This window comes from Mya arenaria, chromosome 9, assembly GCF_026914265.1.
Source record: "Mya arenaria isolate MELC-2E11 chromosome 9, ASM2691426v1".
Classification (NCBI taxonomy): Eukaryota; Metazoa; Mollusca; class Bivalvia; order Myida; family Myidae; genus Mya; species Mya arenaria.
The window spans coordinates 3,549,111-3,564,490 of record NC_069130.1 but is presented as its reverse complement, the minus strand read 5'-3'; the positions used below and the strand labels follow the sequence as shown (position 1 = coordinate 3,564,490).

The 15,380-nt window shown below is 33.2% G+C and overlaps 1 protein-coding gene across 1 annotated transcript; it reads right to left on the bottom strand.

Annotated features, from left to right (window-relative positions):
- Nucleotides 1-242: 242 nt before the first annotated feature.
- LOC128202817 (uncharacterized) lies at nucleotides 243-12,032 on the bottom strand. The gene is made up of 5 exons (XM_052903972.1): nucleotides 11,924-12,032; nucleotides 11,612-11,793; nucleotides 1,961-2,032; nucleotides 527-847; nucleotides 243-398 (listed from the first exon to the last, which is right to left on the bottom strand). The coding sequence occupies exons 1-5, from the start codon at nucleotides 11,937-11,939 to the stop codon at nucleotides 243-245; spliced, it is 747 nt and encodes a 248-aa protein (XP_052759932.1). The 5' UTR covers nucleotides 11,940-12,032.
- Nucleotides 12,033-15,380: the final 3,348 nt, after the last annotated feature.

Below are 15,380 nucleotides of genomic sequence, written 5' to 3'. Positions count from 1 at the left end.
ACATCGATATAAAAAAAAATTCAGACAGATAAGGTTAAAATTGGGCATCAAACTACGTTCAATAGATAATTAAGCATCATCCGTAGCATAATTAAATAACTATTCATAGATATTGATAACGATCATTAACAAGAATAAAATGGTGTTCGTATCTGTGCAACACTATGCACAGGAATGTTTGCTGTTAAAAACTGCCTCAGGGTAACTGGGAGGAGCTTCGTTTTGACCTCTTGTGTCCGGTGTCATACTATGAGGGATAGAAAGGCTCGCTGATTCTGCAGTCGCTCCACCGGCTGGCTGCTGTTGTTGAGCGGGTTGTAGAGAAAGCGGCATGTTGGTGATATACGGTTGTTGTTGCGGGAACGAGGTCCCGGTTCTGAATTGACCTTGTTGAGGACCTATTGGCATTGTGAGTCCTGAACCCTGAAATATATTACAGCAATTGCACGTTGGTGGATGCACGGATAAATCAAACATATCCTAGAAATTCTTTTCTTTTTTATTGATAGGTATCAAGAAAACTTACGTTAGCAGGAACACCTCCTCCTATCGTGCTAAGTTGTGAGTGGTTCACAACCACCATGTTAACGCTTTGCTGGGGACACTCTCTGTCAACACCATTCATGAAACAACAGCCAAACTTGTAAACGAGACACATCGAGTAGAGATTGAAGATGGACAGGCACAAGTTAATGATCAAAGTAAACGCAAATACTGTGTTCAGCCAATCTTCTGAATAGGACCAGCTGGAAGTATTTAGCCAAAAAACCCAACTATATGCAAACAAGATCATGTAAACCATGTTGGTCAGAAACATCCAAACGAATACACTGACAAGTCCGCATCGCTGAAAAAACAACAATAACATTAAGCAATATAGCTTGCAAATTCATGTACAATGAATCAATATTTAGTAAATATTCGTTAAAGGAACTCGTTCATGCTTTTGTTCCCAAAATTGGTTTTCCCGGAACTGCATCTGAAAACACTAGTTTGATAACTTTTTTTGTGCTCTTTGATACCGAAATTACGGAAATAAATAAAGTATTAATGACATATTTCTGTGTTAAAGGGAAGTGAATCAACGACGGTAAACCCAAGAAAAAAGGAGAATAGCGAAGCCTTTACTTATCGCATTGACAAAAGGGTTCATACAACATGTCATGGTTAGTTCAACCTTTATATTAGACACTGGTAAAACCGCTTAATTATGTTATTAATATACCAAACAACAACGATTTAACGAATCGCCTGTTTACTTCTTTACCAAATATCAGCAAAGACAATATTTGAGAAAATATAAAAAAATGAAGAGTTTCAGCTGTCACTAGCTCAGTTTTAACTCTCTCGTGTGTGTATTCTTTGCGAATTACAGCGAATGTTTTCTTTGCAACACAATTGTATGAGCATTCAAAGTGGAATTCCTGAATGTGTGTATTCAACGCTGGTTTCAAATAATAAAAAGTCCCTTATCCAACTAGTTTAAACGTACTTCTTGGTAAATTGATAATATAATTGTGTTAAGGGAAGTTGAATGATTCAAAATCCTCTAGTACCAGTGTTTTCATTATAATGTAAATGTAACGCTAAATAACGATTAATCTTACAAAACATTTCGAACTTCATAAACGTTGCACTTGGCCAATATTGTCGTACACTGATCAACCATAAAGTTTGAAATATATATTATTATTTCTTTGTACCCATGGCTCGAACTACCAGGGACCGGCGAAATACCTCGAACCTCGGAAAATTCAAGCAAAGCCGTAATGTTTACTTTTATTATAATTAATTCTGCCCTTTACGAGCCAACAAGGAATACGAGTCAAGCGAGTCAGTGGGTTTCGACTGTCCATTATCTCACAGAAAGAACAGTCCGCGGTACGTAGGACTTTGTTATTTTATATTTCAAACGTTTAAAGTTCTTTTTTTCAAATTGTTTTCTTTAAGGGACACTTGCCTTTTCACCTGATGTGTTTCGTGAACAATCCGAATAACAGCAAGCGTTAAAGTTTAATGGACTCGAAATACTCTGAAAAGGAGAAGAAAAAACGGATATAGATTATGGATCTTTAGATAGGAACGCTTCACAAATGTTATTGTTTTACTAATAGTTAATTGTGCAGATAACAACATCTTTATGTTTGGAAAGTGTAGTGTAATGTCATTCAGTTTCAAACGCTTTTCGTTAAAAAGAAGCAGTTTTAGACGCCATATAATTTATGAAAGTACATTTTATTTTAAGGGATTTGATAACGTTCTACAGGATTAGAAACCGACAAAAGGTTTTCTTTTGAATTGTAAATAACATGAGACTATACATGCTGAGACATTATCATATGTTGGCTCAGCAGTTCTTTTGTTGAAAATTAGTATAATATTTGTAAGTAAGTGCCTGATTCTACCGAAAAGCGTTCAATTACAAACGCTATTGGATATGGAATGAACGAAAGATGTGATTGACAAAATTCTGTTCGATTGAGTATCTTCAAGCTACTGCTTGGTCATAAAAGAAAGTGAAAAACAACTCCATTAAAACAAAGTTTGAAAATTTGTCAAAAGTTGTCTTTAAAAAGTTGATGACGATTATCTATTGTCACAAAAATAATTGTGTAGAAACACTGTAAGAAAATATAGAAAGTATAATCTGACAAAACAAGTAGATTGAGTCTATTCCTAAAATATGAACTAAGGCGCTGCCTCTACGGACTTGAAGTATTATTGCCAGGGAGGTTATAGCCAATGTTGATGAAAATAAACAGGGAAACGTACCAGGCACGGCAGGGGAACGTACCAGGTACGGCAGGGAAACGTACCAGGCACGGCAGGGGAACGTTTGTCACATGTTAATGCTACTTTAAAGTCTTTAACTTCAACCTAAATAACAAGCAAGTCTGCTGCATTTGAAAATTTATTTAATATTAACATAAACATGTACATAAATGCTATTGTCTTATTGTAAACTCGCGTAAAGGTTCACTTCATATTTGATATACACTAGGTAGTTAACATATATTGAAAAACTATCAAATACATGATCAAAAATTGTCTTGACTTCAACAATAAGGTGGAAAACCAAACTGAAGGAGTAAATCATGGCTTGAAAAAAGGCCCTGTATGTCTTCACCTTTTTGACATTTTTTAACCCAAAGTATTATTTGAGAAAAAATGCATATATCGCAATAAAACATATACCAGAAAGGATGAATAAATGTCATAAACAATTATTCTTATGAAGGATTCCGAGTTTAATTTGAAAGAAATGTGCAGAAAACAAGGTATTTCCACCTAATGAGACTATAGTAGACCACTGTAAATCTTTTAGCATTCACCAATCATTTTTTGGGGTTTTCAGCTTTTAAAATCTTGTTATCAGTAGTTATTTTTTTCCATAAAATTAATCCATTATTTAGTAAGTAGTTAAAAATTTATCACTCAAAATTTATGTTTGTTATACACGTGTATTGATTTTGAATAAGAGTGTCACTTTAATGTTCATTGTACATTCGTTTAGAGCAAGCTCCCTTCCCTTGTATATATATATATATATATATATATATATATGATATGATAACAATTTGAATGAAGACAACGGAAACTAATTATGTACATATGATAAAAATACAGATAACACCATTTGTCCCTGTTAAAAAGGGAAAGACAACACATGAAGTGATAATTAATGTACCCGACAAATTGTCAGACACTGGCATGTTAATACACTAAAGAATATTTGAAGTAGTGTGATTTATTTTTATCTTCATCCCTGAACTAGGACAAAATAAGCTCAAAAAAGTGTATCGGTGATTTGATAAATTGTAAATTAGGTTGACAATATGTATTGTTTGTTTCAGTTTAATATCTATAACTATAACATTATAAGAGATAATGCAAATGTGGTATCTCCTTTTGTGAAATCTTAATATAACATTTTCTTCCAGATACGTAGCTTTTGTATTACTGTCATCTTTCCAAAATTATCATTCATATTGACACTAATCTAGATAATTATTTGCAGTACAGTTTAAGTTAAATCAAGTTAAGTTTTATGCAAAAAGAGCTAAAATACGCAACTCTATATGAAGTCATACAATTGATAACTAGTTCAGAATTCACGAGTTCAAAGATCAAGTTGGTGAAATGTATTATCTTATGTGTTTTTCAATGAATTTCAGCTTAAAGGTAAAACCCCCTTAATTGACTTCAAAGACGCATGCTTGAGGAGATAAAACTTCACATGCTTAGCATCTCATCTTATGCGGTATGGTATTCCGGACTGAACCAATCATTGAGCGACACAGATTCTTCTCCTTGAAAGTTCCTCCATAGCTTCACCAACGAGGCAGCTATTGAAAAACTAAATCATACAATAGTGTTTTTACAGAATGTTTAAGACTTGTGTATTTATATGTATTGAGGGAAAAGGCGAAAATCTTAAACATGCACTCTTACTCCCAAATAAGATGTACCATAATTGTTACAATTGTTTAAATTTATCCAAAATGATGAATTAATATCAAAAACAGTGGTTCTTATGAAGAATACTATAATAAAATTGAAAGAAAGCTGCAAAAACACGATATATCCTGATGAGGCTATAGTAAATCACCCTTAATAGTTTAGCACTCACCAATCATATAATATTTTTACGTTTTCAACTATTAAATACACGGCTACTATCTTGTTATCGGTAATTAATATTTTCCCTAAATGCAGCATTTAGTAAGAAGTTTTATCACTCAAAATGTATGTTTGTTATACATGGATCTGTATGGATTTATTTGGTTAAAGATTGATGAAGAATATTTTCGCTTAGAAAACGATATTTGTATGTGCTTTGCTTATATTCCACCTGCTAATTCTGTGTATTTTAAGTCTCATAGCACTGGATATTATGAAAAGCTAGAAAAAGATATACGACTTTATAGTGAATTTGGTAAAGTTTGTATTATGGGCTATCTAAATGCCCGAACAGCAAATTTTAATGATTATGCTGATTCTGTACAATTATTTGATAAATATCTTAATACTGTAGATGGTGATGACGAAGAAATTAACATTGTTGATAGGCATAGTGAAGATAGTATTATAAATTCATCAGGTATAAAATTGCTTGATATATGTAAAAGTACAGACCTAAGAATTGCCAATGGCAGAATTGGTGATGATAAAAGTATTGGTCAATATACATTTATGTCAACGATTGGTTAAAGTGTAATTGACTATGCGGTTATATCTGCTGCGTTGTTTAACATTATAAGTAATTTTATTGTACATGATCTTTACACTTTTTCTAGCCATGTACCTATACAAATTAATATTCGTTGTGTATACGAAAATACAAAGAATGAAGACGCCCCTGCTACTGAAAAATTAGCTTGGAATAATAGTAGTATCAATATGTACAAACACGCTGTTGCAAGTGAGTTAAATAATCTTAACAATAGTGTTAACAATGTATTATGCTCTAATGATACTATTGATAATGGGATAATTACTTTTGGAAACACCCTGTATAAATGTGCACATGCAGTGTTTGGTTTACAAAAACAAACATATAGTCATGATAATCGGAGAAATTGTAAAAACCCGTGGTTTAACAATGATTGCGATACAGCTCGGCGTGAATTCAATAAAGCGAATAAAATGTATAGGTTTAATAGGTCACATCATTTGTCAGCTGTTATTATAAACAAAAGACGTTGTTATAGGCGAGTTAAACGAGTATCGAAATAGAAATTTTATTTAAGAAAAAAATCACAATTACATGATTTGTCTAAGCAAAATCCAAAGCAGTTTTGGAAGGAAATTAAGAAAATCAAAGAAAAATGTTAATAAGCATACTGTGTCTGCTGAAGATTTTTATTTACATTTTAATCAACTTTTTTCGAGCGATGAAGTGTATAAGGACGAGTATATAAAAACTGTCTTAAACGATAATATCGTATATGACAACATTGTTAATACGTTGGATTGTGATTTTAGTGAAAGTGAAGTTATAAAAGCTATAAATAGATTGAAACGTCAAAAGAGTCCTGGAGAAGATATGCTCATTCCTGAATTATTTATAGATAGTAAAGATTCTTTAGCTCCATTGTTATGTACACTGTTTAATTACATTTACACTAAAGGTGTTTACCCTATATCATGGACTAAAGGAATTATTATTCCTGTGCCAAAAAAGGGGGACTTAAATAATGTTGATAACTACAGAGGAATTATGTTGACAAGTGTGTTTTCTAAAATATTTTCATTGTTGTTGGACAGCAGGTCTCGGTCTTTTGTTGAAAATAATAATTCTTTGTCCGATTTGCAATTCGGGTTTAGGAATAAACGTAGTACCGTAGACTGCATATTTGTATAACAAAATATAATTAACAAGATAATAGAACCTGACAAGGGTAAGCTTTATTGTGCATTTGTTGACTTTAAAAAAGCTTTTGATATGGTGTATAGAAATGGTATTTGGTTCAAGCTTTTATTTCAACAAAAAATATCGTCAAAATATGTAAATATGTTAAATATGATATTTGAAATTTTTAAAACAATTACTAAATGTTAGATGTCAAACAACTAATGCTACTGTTTATGGTGAACTTGGCAAAGTGCCATTATATGTTATACGCCAAGAGAGGATATTGCAATATTGGTATAAGCTTGCAAATTTAAATGATAAACTGTTGTCTAGATGTTTTAGATATTGTAGTTCACTAAATATAAGCAGCTCATGGTATTCTGATGTTAAAAAATTGTTAAATGATTTAGGATTTAACTACCTATGGGATAATATTTCAGTCACTAAATTACAGTTGTCAAAAGTTATTGAAAGATTATATGATCAGCACATGCAGAAATGGTATGCGACTTTAAATGATTCGTCCAAACTTTGTACTTATAAAGATATAAAAACAAGATTTTGTTATGAAAAATATCTCGATAGTGTCACTAATGTTAACCATAGAGTATCTCTAAGTAGAGTGCGATGTTCAGCACACAAGTTAGCTATTGAAGAAGGCAGATATAGAAATATACCAAGACATGATAGAAAATGCATATATTGCAATATGAAACTATGTAGTTTGTTAAGTTCTGAAAACGCAGCATTATTAAGGAAACTTGCTAAATTTGTTTATATTGCCACTGAAAAGCGCAATAGTGCTTTAATTTAATTTAATAATTGCTTATTAGTATTTGAATAGCTATATTTATATTTGTTCTTGAATTTATGCTCTTCTCATACAACATTAATGTCAATACTGTTTTATATTACCGCCGTGAATGTATATATATGCATTTGGCTACGAACATGTTAATGTTTATGCCTAATAAAAGTTCTGTTCTGTTCTGTATTGATTTTGAATAAGAGTGTCACATTAACTAGCAACGCGCCAGAATAAAACAAGAAGGTGATAGTAAAGTGTTCAAACATGAATAATTAATTAAGACTAAACTTCATGTATTTCAATTTAATTGCCCTTTCCAGAAATAAATATACTTGTCTGCTCCTCTTCCAAACACATAAAATGACGTCCAAAGATAATGATAAAGTATTCATAAAATTCATTGTAAGTTAAGTTTTATGCAAAAAGAGCTAAAATACGCAACTCTATATGAAGTCATACAATTGATAACTAGTTCAGAATTCACGAGTTCAAAGATCAAGTTGGTGAAATGTATTATCTTATGTGTTTTTCAATGAATTTCAGCTTAAAGGTAAAACCCCCTTAATTGACTTCAAAGACGCATGCTTGAGGAGATAAAACTTCACATGCTTAGCATCTCATCTTATGCGGTATGGTATTCCGGACTGAACCAATCATTGAGCGACACAGATTCTTCTCCTTGAAAGTTCCTCCATAGCTTCACCAACGAGGCAGCTATTGAAAAACTAAATCATACAATAGTGTTTTTACAGAATGTTTAAGACTTGTGTATTTATATGTATTGAGGGAAAAGGCGAAAATCTTAAACATGCACTCTTACTCCCAAATAAGATGTACCATAATTGTTACAATTGTTTAAATTTATCCAAAATGATGAATTAATATCAAAAACAGTGGTTCTTATGAAGAATACTATAATAAAATTGAAAGAAAGCTGCAAAAACACGATATATCCTGATGAGGCTATAGTAAATCACCCTTAATAGTTTAGCACTCACCAATCATATAATATTTTTACGTTTTCAACTATTAAATACACGGCTACTATCTTGTTATCGGTAATTAATATTTTCCCTAAATGCAGCATTTAGTAAGAAGTTTTATCACTCAAAATGTATGTTTGTTATACATGGATCTGTATGGATTTATTTGGTTAAAGATTGATGAAGAATATTTTCGCTTAGAAAACGATATTTGTATGTGCTTTGCTTATATTCCACCTGCTAATTCTGTGTATTTTAAGTCTCATAGCACTGGATATTATGAAAAGCTAGAAAAAGATATACGACTTTATAGTGAATTTGGTAAAGTTTGTATTATGGGCTATCTAAATGCCCGAACAGCAAATTTTAATGATTATGCTGATTCTGTACAATTATTTGATAAATATCTTAATACTGTAGATGGTGATGACGAAGAAATTAACATTGTTGATAGGCATAGTGAAGATAGTATTATAAATTCATCAGGTATAAAATTGCTTGATATATGTAAAAGTACAGACCTAAGAATTGCCAATGGCAGAATTGGTGATGATAAAAGTATTGGTCAATATACATTTATGTCAACGATTGGTTAAAGTGTAATTGACTATGCGGTTATATCTGCTGCGTTGTTTAACATTATAAGTAATTTTATTGTACATGATCTTTACACTTTTTCTAGCCATGTACCTATACAAATTAATATTCGTTGTGTATACGAAAATACAAAGAATGAAGACGCCCCTGCTACTGAAAAATTAGCTTGGAATAATAGTAGTATCAATATGTACAAACACGCTGTTGCAAGTGAGTTAAATAATCTTAACAATAGTGTTAACAATGTATTATGCTCTAATGATACTATTGATAATGGGATAATTACTTTTGGAAACACCCTGTATAAATGTGCACATGCAGTGTTTGGTTTACAAAAACAAACATATAGTCATGATAATCGGAGAAATTGTAAAAACCCGTGGTTTAACAATGATTGCGATACAGCTCGGCGTGAATTCAATAAAGCGAATAAAATGTATAGGTTTAATAGGTCACATCATTTGTCAGCTGTTATTATAAACAAAAGACGTTGTTATAGGCGAGTTAAACGAGTATCGAAATAGAAATTTTATTTAAGAAAAAAATCACAATTACATGATTTGTCTAAGCAAAATCCAAAGCAGTTTTGGAAGGAAATTAAGAAAATCAAAAAAAAATGTTAATAAGCATACTGTGTCTGCTGAAGATTTTTATTTACATTTTAATCAACTTTTTTCGAGCGATGAAGTGTATAAGGACGAGTATATAAAAACTGTCTTAAACGATAATATCGTATATGACAACATTGTTAATACGTTGGATTGTGATTTTAGTGAAAGTGAAGTTATAAAAGCTATAAATAGATTGAAACGTCAAAAGAGTCCTGGAGAAGATATGCTCATTCCTGAATTATTTATAGATAGTAAAGATTCTTTAGCTCCATTGTTATGTACACTGTTTAATTACATTTACACTAAAGGTGTTTACCCTATATCATGGACTAAAGGAATTATTATTCCTGTGCCAAAAAAGGGGGACTTAAATAATGTTGATAACTACAGAGGAATTATGTTGACAAGTGTGTTTTCTAAAATATTTTCATTGTTGTTGGACAGCAGGTCTCGGTCTTTTGTTGAAAATAATAATTCTTTGTCCGATTTGCAATTCGGGTTTAGGAATAAACGTAGTACCGTAGACTGCATATTTGTATAACAAAATATAATTAACAAGATAATAGAACCTGACAAGGGTAAGCTTTATTGTGCATTTGTTGACTTTAAAAAAGCTTTTGATATGGTGTATAGAAATGGTATTTGGTTCAAGCTTTTATTTCAACAAAAAATATCGTCAAAATATGTAAATATGTTAAATATGATATTTGAAATTTTTAAAACAATTACTAAATGTTAGATGTCAAACAACTAATGCTACTGTTTATGGTGAACTTGGCAAAGTGCCATTATATGTTATACGCCAAGAGAGGATATTGCAATATTGGTATAAGCTTGCAAATTTAAATGATAAACTGTTGTCTAGATGTTTTAGATATTGTAGTTCACTAAATATAAGCAGCTCATGGTATTCTGATGTTAAAAAATTGTTAAATGATTTAGGATTTAACTACCTATGGGATAATATTTCAGTCACTAAATTACAGTTGTCAAAAGTTATTGAAAGATTATATGATCAGCACATGCAGAAATGGTATGCGACTTTAAATGATTCGTCCAAACTTTGTACTTATAAAGATATAAAAACAAGATTTTGTTATGAAAAATATCTCGATAGTGTCACTAATGTTAACCATAGAGTATCTCTAAGTAGAGTGCGATGTTCAGCACACAAGTTAGCTATTGAAGAAGGCAGATATAGAAATATACCAAGACATGATAGAAAATGCATATATTGCAATATGAAACTATGTAGTTTGTTAAGTTCTGAAAACGCAGCATTATTAAGGAAACTTGCTAAATTTGTTTATATTGCCACTGAAAAGCGCAATAGTGCTTTAATTTAATTTAATAATTGCTTATTAGTATTTGAATAGCTATATTTATATTTGTTCTTGAATTTATGCTCTTCTCATACAACATTAATGTCAATACTGTTTTATATTACCGCCGTGAATGTATATATATGCATTTGGCTACGAACATGTTAATGTTTATGCCTAATAAAAGTTCTGTTCTGTTCTGTATTGATTTTGAATAAGAGTGTCACATTAACTAGCAACGCGCCAGAATAAAACAAGAAGGTGATAGTAAAGTGTTCAAACATGAATAATTAATTAAGACTAAACTTCATGTATTTCAATTTAATTGCCCTTTCCAGAAATAAATATACTTGTCTGCTCCTCTTCCAAACACATAAAATGACGTCCAAAGATAATGATAAAGTATTCATAAAATTCATTGTATCGTGAAATGCGGATTAATATACTAAAATCTACTTCCATAAATTCTTATTTTAAGCGATATATGATAAAAAAAGGTTTGCTTCATACTGAAGTACACAGGAATAATACATATTTCCAAGCAAATGCATAACTTGAACGCAATACTTACAATATCCATATATGGAAACTGACGATCTAATTATGTACACGTACACGTAGCTCAGGTATTTCCGTATTGATTTTTGTTGGTTAACGGAGGTCAGACCCCATCTTAAACATGTACAACTTGCTTTCCGGCCTGCATGCGCATTATATGAGTTACAAATGAAAAGCTTTTTTGGTTTCCATTCTATGCTTAAGTAGTGCCCCTACTCCACCCACTCCAACACCCCGCCCAAAAAGAAAAGAAAAGATAAAAATGATCTATCACTCCGACAAGAAAAAGAAGTAGTCCATTTATGTGAACCGTAAACGGACTAGAGTCAGCTTTGCTGACTTTAAGCTCGTAATAGCATTGGAATTCAATTTCTTACGAATACTGCTGTGGCACACATAACAGCTCCAAACCAGATATTATGTAACATCGTAAAGGCAACGACAGCGAAGATGATGCTTAAGAAAGCAAGTGTCCTTGTGGCCCATGCCGATATATTGACAAGCAGCTTGGTGCGATTGGCTGATGATGACCTTGCGCTCGCGGGCGCGTCTTCATTTGCTGATAAATCAAACATATACGAGTCATATTAAACAGATAAGTTAAGGAATATATATATTACTAACTATTTAGACTTTTATCTAGAAAATAACACTATTTGAACACCACGTACTATATAATGATAACATACCAAATTGAGAGTACATTTTAGTCCGAGTTTTGTAATGTTGTCGTTCTTACGACCTCATAAAACTGTCGTTTACAACAATCTGAGCACTGTTACATACAAGTTGCTTTGATTTCACCCAAACGAACTATGATGTTAAAGTTGAAGAAATCTTGATCAGGTCACACCAAATTGATATTTTGTTCTCCGGATTTACCGCACCTTACTTTCTGAAAATGTACACGTATAATTATTATGTAAGTACATAAACGGCCGTCCCTATTATTTACACGAAAACGCGAAAACTGCCAAAATTGTTTAAAGACAAATGCTGTATATAGCATCACTAAAGCATGTCATAATACGCATAAATGATGGAATTAATCTTCCGGATAAATAAGTAATTTAAATATTCATCGTAGAGGAAAATTCTAATTTTGTTCGGCAAAGGCAAAACAAACATTAAATAGGTCTTGCCTGATAGAGGTGGGTATGTGATAACCTAGATAGGAGCTATTATCGGACATAGTGTACTATCTTATATCTGCAATGTTTACATGCGATAAATAAAAGCCGTTTGTGTATCAGCCATTGTTATGGATTTTTGAAAATTGTGATAATCATACAGCAAAATTACAAAAAATGACTAATAAATGCGATTGTAATTGATATATTTATTATAAACATTTAGGCAATTAATTATTCTTATATAATTCATGGTTAACTGTGTACCTGGTTACATGACACCATAGAACAAGGCCAAAGCATTTCTACGTAGAGACGGTTGTAACGAGGAACAATGTTTTATGTCCTATGAGTCATGTCATATATATCCTGTCCTATGAGTCATGTCATATGTATCCTGTCCTATGAGTCATGTCATATGTATCCTGTCCTATGAGATATGTCATATGTACCCTGTCCCATGAGTCATGTCATATGTATCCTGTCCCATGAGTCATGACATATGTATCCTGTCCTATGAGTCATGTCATATATATCCTGTCCTATGAGTCATGTCATATGTATCCTGTCCTATGAGTCATGTTATATATATCCTGTCCCATGAGTCATGTCATATGTATCCTGTCCAATGAGTTATGTCATATGTACCCTGTCCCATGAGTCATGTCATATGTACCCTGTCATAAAAGTCATGTCATATGTATCCCGCCCTATAGGTCATGTCATATGTATCCTGTACTATGTGTCATGTCATATGTATCCAGCCCTATAAGTCATGTCATATGTATCCTGTCCTATGTGTCATGTCATATGTATTCCTGTCACACAAGTCATATCAAATGTTTCCTGTCCTGTGTGTCATTTTATATGTATTCTAAGAGTAATGTCCTTCGAGTCATGCCATATGTATTCTGCCATATATGTCATGTTATATGTATTCTGCCCTATAAGTCATGTTGTATAGGTTCTATCCTATGAGTAAGGTCATATGTTCTCTGTTCTATGAGTCATATCATATATACCCTGTCCAATGAGTCATGTCATATGTACCCTGTCCCATGAGTTATGTCATATATACCCTATCCCATGAGTCATGTCATATGTACCCTGTCCCATGGGTCATGTCATATGTATCCTGTCCTATGAGTCATGTCATATGTACCCTGTCCTATGAGTCATGTCATATGTACCCTGTCCCATGAGTCATGTCATATATACCCTATCCCATGAGTCATGTCATATGTACCCTGTCCCATGAGTCATGTCATATGTACCCTGTCCAATGAGTCATGCCATATGTACCCTGTCCCATGAGTATGAGTCATGTCATATTTATCCTGTCCCATGAGTCATGTCATATGTATCCTGTCCCATGAGTCATGTCATATGTATCCTGTCCCATGAGTCATGTCATATGTACCCTGCCCCATGAGTCATGTCATATGTACCCTGTCCTATGAGTCATGTCATATGTACCCTGTCCCATGAGTCATGTCATATGTATCCTGTCCCATGAGTCATGTCATATGTACCCTGTCCCAAGAGTCATGCCATATGTACCCTGTCCCATGGGTCATGTCATATGTATCCTGTCCTATGAGTCATGTCATATGTACCCTGTCCTATGAGTCATGTCATATGTACCCTGTTCTATGAGTCATGTCATATGTATCCTGTCCCATGAGTCATGTCATATGTACCCTGTCCCATGAGTCATGTCATAATTATGTACCCTGTCCCATGAGTCATGTCATATGTACCCTGTCCCATGAGTCATGTCATAAGTATGTACCCTGTCCCATGAGTCATGTCATATGTACCCTGTCCTATAAGTCGTGCCATATGTATCCAGCCCTATAAGTCATGTCATATGTATCCTGTCCTATGTGTCATGTCATATGTACCCTGTCCTTTAAGTCATGTCATATGTACCCTGTCCTATGAGTCATGTCATATGTACCCTGTCCTATAAGTCGTGCCATATGTATCCAGCCCTATAAGTCATGTCATATGTACCCTGTCCTATGAGTCATGTCATATGTACCCTGTCCCATGAGTCATGTCATATGTAACCTGTCCTTTAAGTCATGTCATATGTATCCTGTCCTATGTGTCATGTCATATGTACCCTGTCCTATGAGTCATGTCATATGTATCCTGTCCCATGGGTCATGTCATATGTATCCTGTCCTATGAGTCATGTCATATGTACCCTGTCCTATGAGTCATGTCATATGTACCCTGTCCTATAAGTCGTGCCATATGTATCCAGCCCTATAAGTCATGTCATATGTATCCTGTCCTATGTGTCATATCATATGTATTCCTGTCACACAAGTCATATCAAATGTTTCCTGTCCTGTGTGTCATGTCATATGTATCCAGCCCTATAAGTCATGTCATATATATCCTGTCCTATGTGTCATGTCATATGTATCCAGCCCTATAAGTCATGTCATATGTATCCCGCCCTATAGGTCATGTCATATGTACCCTGTCCTATAAGTCGTGCCATATGTATCCAGCCCTATAAGTCATGTCATATGTATCCTGTCCTATGTGTCATGTCATATGTATCCTGTCCCATGAGTCATGTCATATGTATCCTGTCCTATGTGTCATGTCATATGTATTCCTGTCACACAAGTCATATCAAATGTTTCCTGTCCTGTGTGTCATTTTATATGTATTCTAAGAGTAATGTCCTTCGAGTCATGCCATATGTATTCTGCCATATATGTCATGTTATATGTATTCTGCCCTATAAGTCATGTCGTATAGGTTCTTTCCTATGAGTAAGGTCATATGTATCCTGTCCTATGAGTCAGGTCATACGCATCCTGCCCTATAAGTCATGTCATATATTTCTTGTACTCTAAGTTTTGTCATATGTATCTTGCATTATAAGTCATATCTTATCGGTCCTGCCCTATAGTCATGTCATATATAATTGTACTCTAAGTTTTGTCATATGTATCCTGCTTTATAAGTCATATCTTATCGATCCTGCCCTATA

Coding starts and splice junctions, on each gene's coding strand:
- LOC128202817 (XM_052903972.1), bottom strand. Junction 848..1,960: donor GAAACACATCAGGTGAAAAG/GCAAGTGTCCCT, acceptor TTGTTTTTTCAG/CGATGCGGACTTGTCAGTGT. Junction 399..526: donor GAGGAGGTGTTCCTGCTAAC/GTAAGTTTTCTT, acceptor CAATGCCAATAG/GTCCTCAACAAGGTCAATTC.